Below are 19,943 nucleotides of genomic sequence, written 5' to 3' on the forward strand. Positions count from 1 at the left end.
CTTTTGTAAACTCAAAGTTTTGCAGTGTAGCATTGTACTGAAGCTCAATGTCCCTCCCATGATGTAATCAGATTTTGTATTTAGTCTGTATTAGTCTATATTGGTTTTGGCATACAAAAATACATCACTCATTTATCAGACACAATGCGACATTACCAACATTGCGATTGGTCACTCGGCTGTAAGACAGAAATTGGCCCAGTGTTTTTTAACAGAGTGATGAGGGAATAACGGACAGTTTCTCTGTGTGGAACTCCAGACCATATTCCCCATTATTTCCGCGCCACACCTGAGCCCCTCTTTCTCCAGTTCCAGAACAGTGACGCCCCCTCCCTGCCCTGCCAGCTGAGCCCAGGCCCCATCAGACAATATTAGCACAAGTCTGTCATTTGTTCCCTCTGTCTCCTGACCTGCACGTCACTGTGTCTGTGTTCCACTGCTGCAATCCCTTCTCACTGCTTAGTTACAGGAACCCGGGACCTAAACGGCCTGATGTTAATGCTCGTATTTCATATGGGAAGTGCGCTATATTTCTTTTTCAACACATCATCGCTAACAACGAGCTTTGAACTCTGGTGTCATAGGGTCAAGATGACTAGCACCAGAGGGATTTGTGTATGTTTGAGAATAATGATGACGAACAGGCCAAACAAATCAATATAGGGACAGCTAGAACTGACAAATGTACAGAATTATCATGATAATGTTATGAATGCACATCGCCTGGTGTGGAAGACCTGGTTTATCTTTGTTTGCATGATTCTGTATATTGTTTCTAAGATTATTGAATATGTAATTATTGTAGCTAAGATTTTTTTCAGCTGGAATTAGTCTTATATTACTGTGTTGATACTCCAAATGTCTGCAATAATCTGAGAACGTTATGCTATCTATACCAGATGGAAGCATAGTTGGCACAATGGCTTACCTTGCTTTCTTTTATAAAGCTTGTTATCGGGAAATCGCACGTTACAGATTAATACAGTTTAAGGTCGGTTGCTGTATTGGCCGATAGCTTTGTTTATGATGTGAAACTGCATGATCTCAGTTCTGGTGTGTGTGCGTGCGCGCGTGTGCGTACAGCATGCGTGCGTGGGTGGGTGGTGCATGTTTGAATTCAGCCATTAAACAGATGACGCCCTGTTGAATTGTACAGAATTCCCTAAAGTAACTACACATCTGTGGCGCTTCAGGGCTGAGCTCCTCTCCCTGTTGACGTCATACATTCATGAATTTGGGTGGAATCAATTGTACTGAAAAATCCACAAGAAATATACTTGTAGCCTATCCTACCAAGGTGTTTGCGTGCATACATCATAATTTTATTATTGGTCAAGACTGTAAGGATTCCTAGCCAACGTTATCCAACCATCACCGCATAACTGTAGAGTCTTGACTTCATTCTCACTGTATAGCTATTCATTTACCGTTTTGTATAGACGGTATTATTTTTAGTTTCCCAAATGAGTAACAGGCAACAAGTTATGATTTATTTGTCTCGAGCGTGCATTACAGACATTACCGTACATAATGCAGTTGCTTAATGCAGAACTTCTTTTCATATCAGAAACAGTTGTTCACGAAAACGTGTTTTCCCCTGTAGTCAGCCGAATGAATAAGGCTAAACAACACCCTGAATCGTCTGCCTTTGATCGCAAGTCTTTGCCATCAAAATCATGTAAAATCACGTTTTAATCATATCGTGTGTTCATTAAAGCCACTGTTCATGTTGCTACAGGAGAGTCGCATCTCCTCTAACACTTCAACTACCAGCATGCAACAAAACAAAGCATCACCTCCCCTCTCCTTCCCGACGTCTTTGGCACGCCCTAGTGGGAGGCCAGTCTGAAAGGGCTCATTGTGTTGAATATGAATGTAGAGTAAGCTGTATGGTGTGTGGATGCTGTGTACTGTATCGCTTGTCAGTACTGGAAGGATTAACCAGCTACACAGAGGACCGCTAAGCCTGAATCATGCACACCATCACCATTACGACAAACTGGGAGTGGTGCAGAAATTGTGCAAGATACGGATAGGGAACACGTTTTATTTTGTTTCAACGCCTTACTTGATTATTGCTTCACTAGTAATGAATGAAAATGGTCAGACTATTCAGAATTGTTTTGCTTGAATGAGACCATTTTTAATACGTCTCGTTTTGCTGTCTTCGCCACGTTTGTTTTGCTGGAAGTGATCTGACTGGGACAAAACTGGAGAGTTCGTGAGAGGCATTCCGCCCAGGATAAATTGATTTTTGTCTCGCTTTGATTTTTTTAAGTCGAGGAGTAAGGCTGGAAAATTGCCATTCATACAGACTAGCTAAAATATGGGGAACGCAGGGAGTATGGATTCTCAGCAGACTGATTTCAGGGCTCATAACCTGCCACTGAAATTACCGATGCCCGACCCAGGTGAACTGGAAGAAAGATTTGCCATCGTTCTGGTAGGTTTTAAGTATTTTTTCCCAAACGTTACTATTCTTTGTTTTGCTCACGTGACTTTACTAGACCTGTAGCTATATTTTTCTCTCGCCCAGTTGATGGTTAGCTTTCCCTAGGTTTAATGTACCACATCCATTGTGTGTAGTTGATGGCTAGCTAATGAATCTCGTTTGTAAGATGACAGAAAACATCATTTGTCGGTGGTTTTGAGTATTTGTTTTCAACGATCGCTTGCCTGCAGTGTTTAGCTATAGAGGCATAGAGCGAATGGCAACGTTTGCCAGCTAACGATGCTAAGCAAGCTGTTTGTACATCCACTTGGTTTAATTTTAATTTAAGAAAATGAGATAATTAGCCAATTTATTAATCTGGCGTTAAAAAAGAAAAGAAAAGAAAACTACTGGGAACTGGTTGGCTCGTATATCCCACTTAGTTTATCTATTAATGGTCTCCTGGTTAATGTACCCCTGAATCCTTTCACAGTGTCGGGGTCTGACTGACTGGCTGCATGGACAACCACATGGACTAAAGCTTATTTGCAGTTTTTAAAGCTTAGCTATCGTAGCTAGCGAGCCGTATTCCTAAAAGTTAGAACAGTAAATATATTTTCTCCTGCCTAGGGTTGGTTACAACAAAATGGAATTGGGTAATGCGGCACGTAGTAAAATGGATTATAATGTGAAACTAAACTAGAAATACAAAGAGGTTGCACCATCGTTATTAGCATTTTTCCCGATCCATTTGTTCAGGCCTAGGCTAGCTTACTGTGGCTGTTTCTGACAAAAGATCCCAGGCAAACCCTGGAACAACGAGAGTAAGCATACAATACATGCTTGAAAAATAGTGAAAATACAATTTTCAAAGAAATACAATAAATAAATAAAAAATAAAAGTGCATGGATTATGTGAAAGCAGTATGTATTTCTGGCATTCAATAGCTGATTGACTCAGTATGCTTTAAATATAAGGATACAAGCTATCTATTAGGTTATTTAGAAAACTTTTTAATAAAACAAAACAAAAAGGACAAACCCTACTGAATGGTTGACACGTTTCGATCGACTCTTCAGTATTTAAGAAAGTGGGGCTCTGAAAAATAGGTTTTTATCAAATTCATTGTCTGTTTTTACTCTGTCCAAATGGAAATAAATAAAATGACAAGAGCGTACAAAGCAAACAAACAAAAACTAACGCTTTGGCTGCATTTTATTTTTTGTTATTGCGAGTGGCTTTGCCCAAATCGTAATTAAAATAGCAACTGTGAAGCTTATTGTATGAAACGACTGTTCGCAAGAGAGAAACCTCCCTCTGCGAATTCTCTTTTCTGCAGGGTAAATAAGGGGGGGGGGGGGTTGTTCATTATTGGCCCAATGTCTGAGGATGTTTACATACCGCGTATTGCACATAGCCCTGTGACCACCTGTGTTTACTCAAAGAAGCATCTGCACATTTGTCGTTAATTCTGTCCAATTTAAACTCCCTCCGCGGTGGCATTTGTCAGTGATTCATTTAACTGTATCTGCTTGTGCGTTTAAATCGCCTTTGACGTGTTGCACGCTTGCACGTGACTTGATCGGTGGTTGCATACTAAAAAATGTAAACAGTTGGAAGTACCTTCTTTTGACCTGGGAAAAAATTCAGGGTTCATTTAAATTTAACAAAATATGAAATTTGGCAAAGGGATGAAGCACTGCTACATCAGGTGGCCACTTCATCCTGTACAGACACACAGACGATGTGGACCCACGTGGATGGGAAAGCAGGGGAGGCCCAGTTTTATGAGGTCATGCAAATGTGGGTCAGACGTTGGTGTAAAGGCACCTAATGCACCACTGACTGTAGCTTGCTGCTCCGCTGTTGAACCAAGGCTGGGTTAATTAACACAGATTAAAATCTACACGAGGGAATACTGTGTGATCTCGATGGAATGCATACAAAATAGATTGAATTAAGGGTACAATCATACAAGCCTACTTTTACAGTGGGCTCCAGAATTATAAAAAAAAAGGCTGCACATAATATATAGCACAGATAATGATTTATATGTTTTTTTCAAACATATGGGAAAAGTATATACCTTTATTTCAATTTTTATTTTTTTCTCATGTTTCAATGTTTTTTTTTAGTCACTCATTATTTCTTAAAGCCATAGATGTCAAAATGATTGGCACCCCAGGCAGTGATTGTCAGTCAAGTGAAATCATCAAAGCAATTTTACTTAATTTACTTAATCTCACTCTGAGGGAACTATATTGTATAATTCCATCACTTCCTGTTTCACAAGAGTGTAAAAATTATGTAACAAGCACGCAAAATCCCTTTGTCATCGATGAGCATGGGATAAGCCAAAGAACTGTCAATTCAGAAGAGACAGTTGGTAACTGAACGCCTGGTAATGGGTACAGAGTTATACATACACAGTTAAACATACCCCTTAGCACTATTATGGCACAAAAAAAAAGTAAAACATGAATAACGGTGTAATAATGGTTACAAACTTTAATCTGGAGTTTGTCAAACGTCATTGGAATTTTAACTGGAAGAGAGTATTATGTTCAGATTGAAATTTAACCTTGCCTGTAAATAACATCAATTTTTTTGGTGGCAAAAAGCACCTCATACCTACTGTCAAATATGGAGGTGAAATGGTTAAGTGAAAATAACATCCATGTTCTGCAATGGCCATCTCATTCTCCAGACTTCCCAGATACCCCATCAAAAACCTTTGATCTGAACTGAAGAGGGCAGTCCATAAGCGCAAACCCTAGCATATAAATGATTCTGAAAAGTTCTGCATGGAGGAATGGTCAAAGATTCCCCTAAATGTCTTCTCTTAACTAATCACAAATTCTAGGAAAAGACTCAAGACTGTCACCTTTGGGCTGCAAAGATGCACAGTGTATTAAACCAGGAATGCCAATAATTGTTAATCCTGTTTTTGGGGAAATATATTTATCTTAAAAATGTAGAGAGACTTAAAAATTAAGCTTATGTCAATAACTGTATTATTTTTAGTTTACAGGATTTTTAGTGCATATTTATCAAGGGTGCCAGTAATTCTGAAGCGCACTGTGTAGATTTTCCTTCATTAAAGTTAAGTGCTGCTGACTGCCAAAAGGGCTTTCCCAGACCTCATGAAGAATTTGCAGGTTTGCAGAAATTTTTAATGCATATCGCAGTGGTTTGTCGGGGCTGCATGCCACTAGCTCTCTACCACTGGGAACAGATCTTCGTTGAATGATGTCATGGGGATTGGAACTTTCCATCTAATCTTGTCTGTTTTTTGAGCCATTGGCTTCCTGTCAGCTGTGGACTGTATGTAGCCTTAACGCCTCATCTAGTGAATGTGGGCTGTGGTGGACTGCAGGAAAGGTGGTCCCCTGTTAAACACATTTTATTTGGTCTGTTGCTTTGAGGACTTTCCAAAAGCTTTCTTCTCATTGTATCACCCTGAGGAGAAATGTCAAATTTTGGTCCTGCAGCTCCACGCCCTATCAGGTCACTAAAATAGCAGCGGCTAGGAGTAGTGGTTAAGTTGGTCCATTCAAGACTGTGATTAGCTGAGTCATCTTGTGCTTTGGTGGGACAAAAACCCACTCAAACTGTGACTTGTATACTGGAGCAGGATTTGTCAGTAAAGATACCAACTGTACTGTAGCCAAATTCAGACCAACGGTTCGCTGCAACTGGTGACTCTTTGCATATTCTAAAACTTGCCAACAGCGATTAGACCAGTTGAATCACCTGCAAGGGCAAGTGCTAGCATCAGACATTCTCAGACAGGTAGCTAGTTCACTCTGCTGCAACTCCTCTCTGTAACATTCTAAAACATTTTCATCATTTCATTGCATCGCAAATCTGAACTGGGCTTAAGACCCCACTGGTGTTCACTTGTGTGGAGATGCTGAGTGCAGCACATGACTCAAGGGATGGTGTGTTGGGAAACTCCAGGCCTCTGCCAGAAGGATGTCTTCACTCTTGGCAGACTGTCTACCATGCCACGCTAGGAGTGTTTAGTGTTTTAATTGCAGCACTTGGTGTTATTAAGTGGTGTTAAAGGCCTGGCGCAGGTCTGTGCTGCCTGGTGACTGGTCCTGCATTAATCGCCTCTGTGGTGAGGATCATCCGGTGACCTCACCTACTGCTCTGCCCTCACAGGGCACTTTCCAACTATTGTTTAGGGCAGCATCGAGCTTACAGGCCATATTGGATTTGGTTTACTGCTTGTGAGTGAGTTTCAAGACACTACCTAAGGGCTTCCATTTGCTGCAGCACACGTCAGTTTGAAGTGGGGTTGAGCCACAGGTCAGAATTACCGAGCGACTGTGACTTTGTTTGTACAGCACTGTTCTGGGTTCATTTGTATTTCAGATCAAAGGAAATCAAAGTGTGGGGGGGGGGGGGGGGAAGAAAACCCACATGTTACATAATCAGTGGCCTATATCAGCCGAGGCTGTAATTGAAGAAGTCCCAAGTGCTGAAGGCATCCACAGTGCATCCTTTGACTACTGACTGGATGGATTCCCTTTCAAGCTGAGGAAGCAGGCGAACTGGGACTATACATAATGTACATTATTTAAAGATGATTTATTTTACAAGGGGTTGTGCTATTTTGGACTTGGAATGGGGCCACATTCGTTTTAATGTTTTTTTGTTTCTTTTTTGAGCTGTAAACCATTTAACCTAATTTCCATCATTCTGTTGGATTAATTTGCACTCTTTCCAGCTCTGAGTATGTTGCATCTTGCAGAAAAGCAGTGTGATACTGGACTACAACCAGGAGGTTCTGTTGCCAATCTCATATTTCTGTTCTGGAAGGAAGAGAAAGGACTGTTTTTTCACACACGTACACCATGTAGTAGTACAATGGTCAGTTTATGAAAGAAAGAGCTGGATGTGCACAGAGAAGGTTGTTCGTCTGGATAAGTGTGAAGTACCAGCCTTGTGGTGATACTTTATTCTCATTAGAGACCTCTCGGGTAATGACAGATGGCATACGTGACTGCCTCTCATATCGCATCAGTTTGATTATTGTGGGGAATTGAAATTGAGCGAAAGTCATTGTAATGCAGTAAACATAATGGCAAGCCTTTTTTTGTATAGATTGCAGATGCATTGAACATTTGAGAACATTTGCATTACAACGTCAGCTCTAACACGGCTTTTTGTTGTTCTCCTGTTCCCGTTGAAATGTCAGGTCTGTTTTCTTTGGCAGGCTCGGGCATTCTGTAACTCTTTGCACAAAAGGAAGCGTAAACATTTAGCCTGCTGGACGCCTCCAGCTATCTTCATTTCACTGGGGTATTAAGATTATAGCCCAGTGTTTAGGGCAGTAATTATCTGCTGGTTATTCATTACATGAAATAATGTGTACATTAGTATTTATTAGTTCATTAGGATATAGGTGAAGTCTAATTTTGTAATTATTTTCAGTCACCTAGCTATAGTTTGCTTACCATTTACCCAGGAATTGATGGTGTAATAATCAATACACACAAGTTACATTTTTAACAGAAAGATTTTTAATTTTTTTATACTAAGTGTGTAAAAAGTGGTTGCCTCAATTGCACCAGGCAGTCGAGCACAGAAAAGCATTTGAATCCAAAGCAATTACATATTTGACCTTGGTCTGGTATACACATACACACACTACCTATGCACCAGATCTCAAACTGAAAGCACTTTATTCTTTAAGACTCTGAGAAGAGGAGAACGAGCGTGTGACCTTGACGATGGTAATGGAATGCCGGCTAATAACTTTTTGTTTTTGCAAATGTTAAGGCCATTAGTTTCTAAGCAAACATACCTCAATTAAATTTTCTGTCAACTAGGCCTATGTGTGCTGCAGTCTTTTGAGGTTGTCAGTTTGTTTTGTCATCTACGTGTGGTTTTTTATCTAACCTACCCTGGTTTCATAGCTCTTTTAAATGTCAAACTTGCTATTTGTAATTCATTTAAAACGAGTAGCAATAAGTGCTTTATTGTCATTAAATGATTATCACACAAGTGTGCATATCAGTGTGCTACACTTATCACTATAGTGATATGTTTCCTGAGTAAAACCCCCAGATGGGTTTTTTTCTGTTGACATTGCACTGGTTTAACCTGCAAGCTCAGACTTTATGTGAACATTTACTGAGTAGATTGCCAGAAGCAGGAGTATTAGCCAGACATTTGCTATTTTCTGACCAGCAGTACTTTTGCTTAGATTTGGCTTAGAATGCTTCAGTGGCTTCCCTCCGAATCATTGACAGTTAGCATATCCATAGATGGAGGATTAAACGCTCCGGAGGATTAAACAAACAGTTTGTTCTTTACACTTAGGAATTGTCTGCTCAAGGCTCTTTTTCCATAAAAGACATGGATATGTGTAGGAATCTTAATGTAAGACCAGAGGGGGGAAAAAGTAAGCCCGTGTTTGCGTTTAATAGCCCCTTTCAGACAGGAGCGTGTCTATAAGCACTGGTGTGGTTGCCATAGTGCCCAGGATGTGCCTGTTGGCTACCGGGTAAAGAGTGAAATAGATGTCAGTTTGGGTGAAAGGAATAGCTGTAGTCAGGAGTGCTATTGCCTGCTGCTCTGTGAATGGAATGCTGGAATGTGAGCCATGTCTTCATTTTATATTGCCATAACCTTTTTTTTTACTTTTTATTTTGTCTTCACTTAGGAAGTGCAAAAACAACAATCATCTCACTTTTGTCCTCTAGCGGTTGCCTTGCCAGATGATTTAGCTGCGGTGTGTTTCTGCCACATCAGAATTGCTGGGGTGTTACTTGTTCTAATGGTCTTACTATTTTTTCTCCTCCTAACTACTGATACATTAGTCAGAAATATTTGAAGCAATGTGTGTGTTAAAATGTTAATGAGAGGTGAGTCTCAGTTTGATCATGCTTTCAGAAATTAGCCTGTGTGAAACACACCACTGTCAGAATGCAATTTATCCATTGTTTGCTCTTAGGCTATGACTTAAACCAGTTATTTTTGCTGAACACATTGAACATGTTGGCTAGACTGTAAAATACACAGGATTCTTTGTTGCCTGTGTTTCAAGCTCACAAAAAAACACATCAATAAAAGCTTTTGTGGTTATTGGCGATGGAGAACTCATTATTTCACATGATCGGAGTGCATTAAAATTCAAGTTTGAACGCACTTATTGAGCAGTTTCAGCCCATGTATTTTGAGATTTAACGACCCATTGGCAGTGTAAATGGTTATTTCTGTCTGTTAGGCATTTGCGTCAGTCATCAACCATTGGAAAATACTCTTCAGTCTATGGTCTACAGTGTGAGTCACATCATGTGATCTGGATTGTGGATTTTTTCCAGTGGAACCCCCCCCCCCCCCCCTGTAAAAGAGTACATTCTCTTACCAGACTAAACATGGATCTCTAAAGGAAGCTTTCGACATTGTCCATCTTTAACATTGACTCCTGCTTTTGATTCATGTTGACTAAGCAATGCTAGGACCAAAGGTTTGAGGCAATTAGGCATACTGGGGCTCGCTTCAATGCCATATGGAAACTGGAGGCTTTGTGGCTGTTGTAGTTTGAGCTCACAGTTGTCTGCCCAGATTATGCATAAGCTGCTTTGTTTAACGGGTGCTAAAGAATCATGTTTTTTTTGGGGGGGTTTTTTTGTCCCTGTGATTCTGGGCAAATGTTTATGCAGGTACCAGTATTACCTGTCCTACATCCTGCAATCACTGGCACATCTGTCTTGGTAGGATTCCCTTACAGGTTTTCAGTTGGGTTTAATTACATTTGTCATAATTTAATTAACTTCTCTTTTTCTGCGGAAATTGTAGACTAATTGATTTATAACAAAGTTGTGTGTTTCAGCTGAAAAGAGTAAAATTATTTGATAGGCTTTTTAGTCCTCTGAGTAAGGAACATCTGTGTTGTTCTGCAATGAAGCCTTGAATGCTAAACATCTCTACATTTTCTATAAACAATCGCTATTGCTTGCTCAGTGATCATTCTGGACTATGAGCAGAAATTATGGTAGTAATTTTAATTGGTTTACTTTGACTGATTGAATAGTAACATTATCCATTGAAACATCAGCGATGGCAGTTTTAACTACATTGTTTCAGTTATTGAATACTCAAGTCTGATGCTTTTGGCATATGTAGCCTAGATTATGGCTTGAATTGTACTGTTGGAAAAGGAAACTTTTCCATTGTGGTAACATTTTTAGCACAGTCTATTTTTGAAAGATTAATTATGAATGGTCAGAGCTGTAACTCTGGCTGCACATAATGAAAATAAGATCCCTGGTATGCTATGAGAGAGCAGCGTTTAATAGGTACTGAATTAGTCATAAGTTACAGTGCTTTCCTTAGCTGTTTTGAATTAGCTGCTACTGCTAGATAAATTGTATTTTCTCCTTGTCTTCTTGGTAGTCTCGGTGGTCCTCAGTGTATTAAGAATAAAGATCATGGGGAAAAAGCAGGTCACAGTGCTGTGGGCTGAGTTGAGTAATTCTCATCTAAATTTAGATCTCTTTAGAGTTGTGTAATCTTCAGTAAATGGATTTCTGTTGGGTTTACTTGTTTTGAGTGGCCTGTTTGATACCTTTGTTCATGAGATGGTATCAAAGGAATTGTTGCACATATGGAGGTTTCAGGACAATAATCCTCACTATTTGTCTCATTCTTAAAATAAATTAACTGTGTCCTGTAGCTTTACCATGAAATCAGATTCCAATGTGTCAAGATTTGCCGTGTCTCGAATATCCTGGAAAAGTTTTGCGTTTGCAAGACGCTCTCAGACAGGCTGTGCCGGAAAGTTCCTGAAGGATGCTCTTTGCTGTTGGGAATTACTCCTTTCCCCAGATTTTAGGTTGGCAAGCCTAATGCACTTCCTTTGTGCGTCTCACATTTGAGCAGCAGTGGGATGCACTTGGCTACTGACTGGGTTGACTAGGTGGGGTCCTGGGCCAACAGCCAAGCCTTATGGACTGAGTGGTATCTGGGGAAGACTGCAGTGGGCCCTTAGCCATCAATGACATTTACTGCTGTCCACATTTGCATTTGCACTTTCTATAGCCTTAGAGCCTTCTGAGATTCTCTAACTTTGCACAAACCAGGGGAGACTGTGTTTTGTTTTCTTTTACTATCTACAACTGCTCTGTGATGAGGTACATTTGATTATTTGTCCCATACATGATGTACGGCTGTTTTCATTGTTTTTTGTTTTCAGTAGATAAAGGCTTAGTCATCGGGTTTTAGTACGTGGAGAAGCTGGACGGCCTTGACGCATTGTGCTTTCAGTCACCCGGTTTTCTCCTAGCCCAGCACACTGCACAGCCCCATTGGGTGGCGTAGATTCACACACACACACACACACACACACACACATGGGGCAGGAGAACGCACGCTGCTCACCAGGCATTCTGAGCATTTCCATTGTTGACTGTTCAATAAAATAAGAACAATGGCTATTCTCTGGGGAGGAGTGCATCGACACTGGCCTGGCACAGTGCAGCCAGCCAGTGGAACAGAGCCTGGCTTATTCTGTGACAGACGGAGACTGGCACAGAACCCAAAGCCACAGGCCTCCAGCGCCCCTCCAGGGGCCTGGCCTGACGCGTGGAAGCCTCCTCATACCACAGTCAAGGCCTCCTTGTTTCTGGCTTTGATTGAAGGCTGACCAGCGACATTATGCTCAAGCCCCAGGACCCTGCCTTGCTAATTAGCCAAACCAATGAAAAAACATAAACTGTAAGTTAAGGGGGAAAAGGTCTCGGCAGAGTGTTTGGCAGCGATTTCTAAAGCAACAAAATATTGCTTTAGACGTTGCGGATATGACTTGACCAAAGAGGAAAGGGAGGCTAACTAGCTGTGGCTTCAAATGCAAACTTTACCAGCATCAACATTTCAGTGCCTTTGTTTATCTGAATACACATTCAGATAAATGTTGAGGGAAGGTTCCCTTATGGGCCCGCTTGAACGTGATGTTTTCTCCCTTACGCATCAGCATCTCCCTGGCTTGTGGGGACCATGTGCTTGAGGTGCAGAAATTTTTGGAGCTATCTTTGAGGAATTTGTGGAGCCTGTTCTCTGCTGGCTGTGTCAGTATGTGGGAACTGGCCTCTTGGCAGTCGGTGAGAATCATGGTGTTGAAACAAGAGTAGCGGTGTTTGGCCCTTTAAGCGGCGTTCTTGTGCCATTTGGGCACGCATTTTTCGATGATTTTGGCACCTTATGATTATCACACCATTTACAAAGTCTCTGAAGTGTCTGTTTGACATGAAACGAGATCTTTCGGAACCTTAATGGCAGCAGTATGTTTGGTATGTGAGTCGTTGAAGGGCCATAACTTAATTTCCCTGAGAAAAGTAAAACATCAACTGGGCTTATATTCGAAGTTCCTTCATTTGTAGTGTATTTTTATCCAGTGTATGTATTCGGCTTTAGTCACAGTTTTCTAATTTTGCGTCCCCACAGCTGTGCCAAATGGAATCTCAGCTTGTTGTCTGACAAATGGCAAGTACTTCCCCCAGCAATTAGTCAACATTTTATTTCTAATTTCCCCCTGGCTTTTGGAATTCATAACAATTTTGTCATGAAAAAAAGTTCCATAAAAGAAGTAAGAAAGTCTCACAAACCTGATTGCTAAGCACATGATGCATTCAACAGGATGGTAAGTTTAAATTAAAAGTTTAAATTAAAATTATAATAATTTAAATCTCTGCATTTTGGAAAGGTTAGGCTGGTTGTCACAGTAACCTGGTGGAGTCAACCAACAAGTCAAAACCAACTACAGTATTAGGTCTTCCGATTAAATAATTGTATATGTGAAGAGGAAAACCATTCTTCTCTGAGGCAAAACAAACTCTTTCCTTGGGCCATCATAAATGCCTTACCCAGCAGGGCTCGAGGATGCCTGCCTTGATGCAGGGATGGGGAGTGCTGAAGGGGTTCTGGCTCATTCATTACATGGACTGGCTTATCTCAAAGCTGACAAACGTACTTATTAAAGGGAACTTATGTTGTTGAAAGCGGATCTAAAACCATATTATTATCGAAAGGTGCATGGTTTTAGCCTCTTAACACAATCACACATTGACTATGTAAAGGGGTAATTCTGCTAAGCTACTGAATACCTCTACAAAATGGAAATGTACCCCCCTGCTTTCATCATTAACAGAGGTGACGTTTGTAGGCAGAAATTGTTAAGTCCAGTCAGTTGTGCAATCTCGACCTTCAGGCAAAACAGTATGTCCATGCGACAAGGCCACACTGACCTAGAGCTGTCTGCAAAAATGTAAATTCCACACTGGCAAGCTTCAACAGCCATTATCTACATAGTCATTAAGACTTTCAAGTGAACACATATTGGCATTCAAATTTTTAATCAGAAAGGAAACCGTGATCCGTATGGTATTCTGTGGCCATGCTGGGCTCTGACTCTCCCATAAATAGCTTTGCATTCTGGTGTCTCTTCAGAAGTAATGGTAATTCAACTCCCCAGGAGAGGAGCCACTCTGACACCCTGATCTGTATGCAGAGATAAAGGACTCAGTGTGACTTTTAACTGCCTAAGGACATTCCCTTTGGAGATTGAGGATGGCAAAGAGAGAGAGAGCATTCTTACGATCAGGTCAACCGGAGCAGGTTACTTAATAACATTGTCGCATTTTATGGACCATGAACAACTTTGCCGTCTCTCTCGGAAGCCATAATCTAAAAGCTAAATATCCAGTACTGCATAAATAAAAGAAATACTGCCTGGCACTATATAGCATAAAGAATACTTAAGAGTCGAAATGGCACTATGTGCAATATGTCGTACTTGCCAAATCAGTAATGTATGGCTGCTTTATGGCCTTTTTATATTTTTTAATGTATTTTCTGTTGCCTGGCCAAGTACAGCACTGTAAGAGCAGCCTTATTGCCCAGCTCTGCTGTCCTCTGTCTCCCGAGTTAGGAGCAGGTGGAAGATGATGTAAGGCAGTGTCTGTCTGGGCCAGCCGGTGCTGAACACAGTGCGTCAACGAACCCGTAGTGTCCTCAAGTTGCGCAGCACGACTGCATCATGGTGTGATCCCCGGTGTTGGTTCCATTGTCACAGTCTAGCACCTTATTTAAAGAGCCCGTGACATAATCACAACTGACACAGACTGGAAGCAACTGAACTGATCCACTTTCAGAATTCTGTTGAACTGAGCGTCCAGGATAGTATTATGCCTGTAGGCAATTTTTTTAATGTATTGACATTTTAGACAAAGTATGTTTTTCCCTATTATAACAACTAGTTATGATGTAGGCTACATGATAACAGATAAAAGACTTTTATGATTTCTGACCCAAGGCTATGGGGTCTAGCTAGACTGAAGGTTTGTTGATGGAAATGATGAAATATTGATTTTAACTTCTGTTGTTTTGCTTCCCAAAACCCAGCTGCTCTCCAGTTCTGTCTCCATTTTGATTTGGTTTTTACAAAGTCCAGTATCAATGCAGTATTTTGCATTGATACTGCAAAAATTACCCTAAATAATTCCAAAGCCTGGTGAATTGAAGAAAATTTAGTTTTTCATAGAGCTGCATTTTTCTTTTTTTTTTATATTGTGCTCTCTTATAGCATAATTACGGACAAGGAAGGAGGTGATAACATTGAGTTTTTTGTTGACTGCTTTCATGACCGAGGAAACTCCTTGGTTTGTTGATGTGGGTAAGGGGCTCACGTTCCTCTGTTTGCACTATGGTTTACTGTGTAGCCTTCCCTCTTCATGGTATCTCATTTTTAATGCACCGTTTCACTTTTAACATCAGTAGTTCTTTCTTATCTAGGTTAATTTTCCCTTTTTTACAGGCACTTTGTAAAGTAGGCATTTCTCTTGGTACAGTGAAGGTAGCCTGTGGCATTCTGAATCTCCCTGTGGGAGTCCTGGCCCGAGATGGTGCATGTATTCTTTGCCTAATGCATTGTGTCGTTGTAAGGGAAAGGCAGCATTGTGTCTGCAGTTCTCCTGAATAATGTTGCGTCCGCCTGATTGCACCCACGCTGAAATATTTAGGTACGGGTCTGCAGGCTGCTTTCTCGGGCCCTAATTGAAGCTCAACTGTGGAAATTCTCTTGGGACCTTTGTAGCTTTTACGAAGTGGCTGAAGTAAGAAGGTTTGGCCCGGTACGTTCTTGCCAATAGCAACATCTGCACATAAAATGCAAGGTCCTGGTGCATTTAGACATCCTCCCATCCTTTGCCTGGCTTTGATAAAGGGCTCAAGAGACAGCTCCTTACCCGCCGGAACAATGAAGCAATCTGTCGGTACAGGATTGCTGGATGGACAACATCATTCCCTCCCTCTTGGCTCAGCACATCACATGGAGCAGTTGTCTACTAAAGTAAGCTAGAGGTGTCAATTCCTATTGGCTTATCTGCAAGTTCAGGTCTACAAGAACAAATGTATGCAACTAAACTAGGTTCAGCTAATATCCGAGCTTTGGCATTAGTGCTAACTGTTGCTTGTACATTGTGCGTGGTCCACTCTTCATGTTGTACGAGTTGTGTGATAGAGAATTTTTCCAGTATCACAGATTTTAGAGGACTAGTGATGGTTTCCAGACTTTTTTTTGTTTTTCATGAGGAAGTAGTTATTTTTGTCAATGCAGCTGTTCTATAAAAAAGTTGGAAAGATGTTCATGTTGAAACTTTAAGTGGTTGTATCTTATGACAGATTTTTCTTATATGCAGTTTTTAAATTATTCAGCTTCTTCTATTATGGTTAGCAGAATGAGTTATAGTAGAACTAACACCTTGATTGACATGTTAGTTTGAAGAGATTTGGCCAAGCACATTGGGTCCTTTTGAGGTTTTTTTTTTGATTGACAACTCTGCCTAAATGTTTTTGGAAGTTTGGAAGTTATGTACATTTTCGTGACTGACCTTATGCACCTCCTTATCTCTGATACTTGGAGGTGCTTCATAGTATGCACTCAAGGCTCAGGTTAAACACAAGTCCAGGGGTTAAGAAAAACACTGCCACTGGAATTCTCTTGCAGTATGCAGTATCCCTACTATCATGCTATAAACACAACTTCCAGCAGCAACTTGGCTTTCCAAGAGGCCTTCTATCCAAGTACTAACAAAGCTGTAAAATGGAGGATGTTCTTTTTGCTGCGGTTCGGCCAACATAACTGGGCTTGAGACATCATCATTTGCTTTTTCAGGCCATTTTGTCATGAATTGACCACGTGTTACCAGAATAACTTCTGCTTATCGTTGTATCCTGCACTGCACCAGATCAGTATGGAACACAACCATGTTGACCTAAAGGCTGCTGGTTCCAGTCTTATAGTGTGATGAATTCAGTCAACATCGTAATTTGTCAGATGACAGATTTAAATTGATGATACCAGACTGCTTTCTTATGTGCTCAAAGAAAGAAAAGTGTAGTGGATTCCACCTGAATTGCAGGCTACAATATCATACTGCAAAAAAAAAAGAAAATAAATCAGGGCTGTACCCTTCGTGCATTAATCATTTGCCTTTATAAAGGAGTGACAACACATTTTGCACATTGTTAGAAATTCTTTGTGCTTCTCTGGCTGGCAGCAAGGTGTCAAATGTCAGGCTGATCAGTGATATAGCATTATCAGGTTAATGGGTCCTGGGCTTTTATGTGCAATCCAGTTTCTTTTGTCAGAAATGTGCCTGTGGCACTGTGAGGCTGTTAGCAGAGCTGTCAAACTCCATTTGGAGGTGGACTGTGCCCCAGGTTTCGATATCATGCTGAAATCCACCCAGACGGCAATATCTTAAGTGTCCAGCATGCTGCTGTGGGGTCTGTACATGCTACGATTCATTCAAAAACAAAAAAGTTATATCTGAGACAAAAAATATGTTTCCACGTTAACTAACCAGTGGTAGCAGACTAGTGATCAAGAAAAGCATTGACTGTGATTGTGCATGTTCTCATTCATTTAATTGCACTGGAAAATATACAGTACAGTTGTGTATCTGACTAAATCAGAAATTTGGGGAGTCAGAAATGTATAAACCATTAGCTGCACAAGATAAAAGTAATAATATAGCACCAACTAGACTTAGCAAGCTTCTTCGCAATATAATATTTTGTAATGAATCGGTTATGGGCTCAGTGCATATAGGCTACTTTCCCCTTATATCCTGTTGTGGTTCCTCTTAAGATTTACAAGTGGAATCAACTGGCTGATGATGGCTTAGGCTTAAAGCACTAAGCATTTTACTACTTCTGGCCATAAGTCTTATTTGTTTATTGCTCCTGTCGAGCAAGTAGCCTTCCAGCTACCATCTGCAAAAGCTAGGTGTCATTACCAGGTGCTGCTCTGGCCCCATGCACTTTTAGCCAGTTTGCTGTTCACCTATAATGTGGTAATGTGTACACAATTGCTCATTAACACTAGTTTCCACTCTTTGCACGGCAATTTCTGGAAGCAATTTGTTGGACAGTACAAGCAAGATTATAAATGGATTTTACTTTCTTCATGCAACCTGCTAGTTAGCGTGACTATTCATGAATGTGAACTTGGTAAGGTTTATCACACCATTCCAATGTGTCATGCTGCATCTCCTTGTTAAAAGATGTTTTGGCAGCAATATCCTACTTTAATAATCCTACTTTACTTTACTATTTCCTCTGTTGTTATATTCACCTCTGAAGCATGATTGGTAATTATCACTTTTTTGTCTTCACTTTCTTTGTAAACTGAAGCCAAACGTTCATCGGTCAGAAAGAAGGCAGCATCTCTGGGGGACGCGTTGCCACCCACAGCTCCCGACGGCCAGGAACGCTCACGTGTACGTGCGTTCCTCCGCGCGAGCCGTGGGCGAAGCGGTAATGGTTTGCAGCTGGCCGCGCAGAGGAGCTCGGGGCTGAGTTAAGGCCCGTCTACCCGAAAGTGAGAGGGTTTGTCTGGGGCGCTGGTGAGGCGTGGGGGATGGCGGGAGCACGGCCGCCCTGGCAGGGGTCTGAGGTGACACGCTTCACAGTGTGAGAGGTGGCACAGAGGGGGCACGGTCTGGGTGTGTAGCGCATGGGTTCTCCTCTGTTCCCGGTGGTTTCTTAGCTCAGAAGTGTTATTTCAGTTCAAATCGCTGTGGTTTTGTTTGTATATAAAAAAAGAAATGTACAGTAAAAAAATGAAATTAACAGGAGTTCAGTGGGGGGTTTTTTTCAAAACACTGTCAGAGTCATTTAGAATAACGGCAATGACTCATTAATGACCATCTCATAAAATACTGACTGGATTTCATACAGTTTTTTTCCCTTCATTAAATAGTTATTCACTGGCAACAAGGTACAATCCAATTATTATTATTTTTTCAAGTAGTAGGATCTTTCACAATGGTGTCTGAGCAGGCTACTGGACACAAAAACGGGGAAGTTGGGTGTCCAGACGGCATTGATCCGCTTTTGTGTGTAGGCTGGGGATTGTTCAGCCGTCTTTGAAGTGGGCTGACCTCGGCATTGTGGCGTAGATTCAGTTTCAGTTCATTTTAATTGCTGTTTTGTCTTCACTGGAAGGCAGCAAAGAGGCAAATGTCAAATACAGCTCCCCTGTTTAAGAATTGTCTATTGTTGTACTCACCATTCTGTACATTGAGCTAAAGGGAACATATGACTGTATGACACCTGTTTGGATTCCCGGACCGATAACGATGTGAAAAACGAGTTTCATGAATGCGTGTAGCTTTTTTAATAATTCCATGTAAGCAGACACTGAGAACAACACTGAGAACCTCTGCCTTATTTGGAACATTAAAGACGACATTAACCTGCCAAAGTGATTATAAGCGTGAGACCGATGAAGATTGTGGCAGTAAATCTTCTTATGGTTTGTCATTGGCTAGCCATGGCCTTATTTCCATACAGACTACTGCAGGTTTATGGACCATGTGTCATTGTCAAAAGTTTCAATAAATAAATCAGCCAATGCTCAGTCTGCAGGTTTCTTTTAGCGCAGGAACCTCTGAATGGCACCTTTACAGACAGTTACTGACGATGGCGATTTAAGAGTGTTCTTTTCACTGCCAGTCAGTGGAGTGGATGGAAATTAATACAATTGTTTGTACTTTTGAAATTTGAGCATTGCATTAAAACTGTTTCAAGGCAAAAGGCTAGGAAGTCACAGACTTTGAGAGGGTTTTATCTTCTCCAATTGCAAGCTAAAGCAATAATAAGGTTTATGGTGTTATTATTTAGATATGAATGTTATTGTGTCCTCAAGTCCTCAATTCTTATATTACCTTGTAACCATGTAAGAATATAGAAATTAAAATGCACATTATACCATTTTTTAATGATTATTGGTTATTTTCCGCAACATTGTCTGCACATTCTGACATTTGGTCCGAAAAACACACATCTGCATGCTTTAAAAGTTGCTGCCACATGATTGCCGGATTACATATTTGCATTAACAAGCTGGGGTACAGGTCTACCTGACAAAGTGAGTGTATATGCTCATATTGAAATTGAATTCTCCTAAAATTACCCACTCTGTGGTTCTAGTGT

At 40.9% G+C, this 19,943-nt stretch overlaps 1 protein-coding gene across 3 annotated transcripts in view; it reads left to right on the plus strand.

Annotated features, from left to right (window-relative positions):
• Positions 1-1,879: 1,879 nt before the first annotated feature.
• Positions 1,880-19,943, plus strand: part of fmnl2a (formin-like 2a) — a 60,018-nt gene continuing 41,954 nt past the window's right edge. For all 3 annotated transcript variants that reach the window (XM_061227207.1, XM_061227206.1, XM_061227208.1), the window contains exon 1: positions 1,880-2,443. In XM_061227207.1, the coding sequence (XP_061083191.1) occupies positions 2,327-2,443 (117 nt within the window). In that variant the 5' untranslated portion in view covers positions 1,880-2,326. The remainder of the gene's footprint in view (positions 2,444-19,943) is intronic.

Source organism: Conger conger, chromosome 17 (genome assembly GCF_963514075.1).
Source record: "Conger conger chromosome 17, fConCon1.1, whole genome shotgun sequence".
Classification (NCBI taxonomy): domain Eukaryota; kingdom Metazoa; phylum Chordata; class Actinopteri; order Anguilliformes; family Congridae; genus Conger; species Conger conger.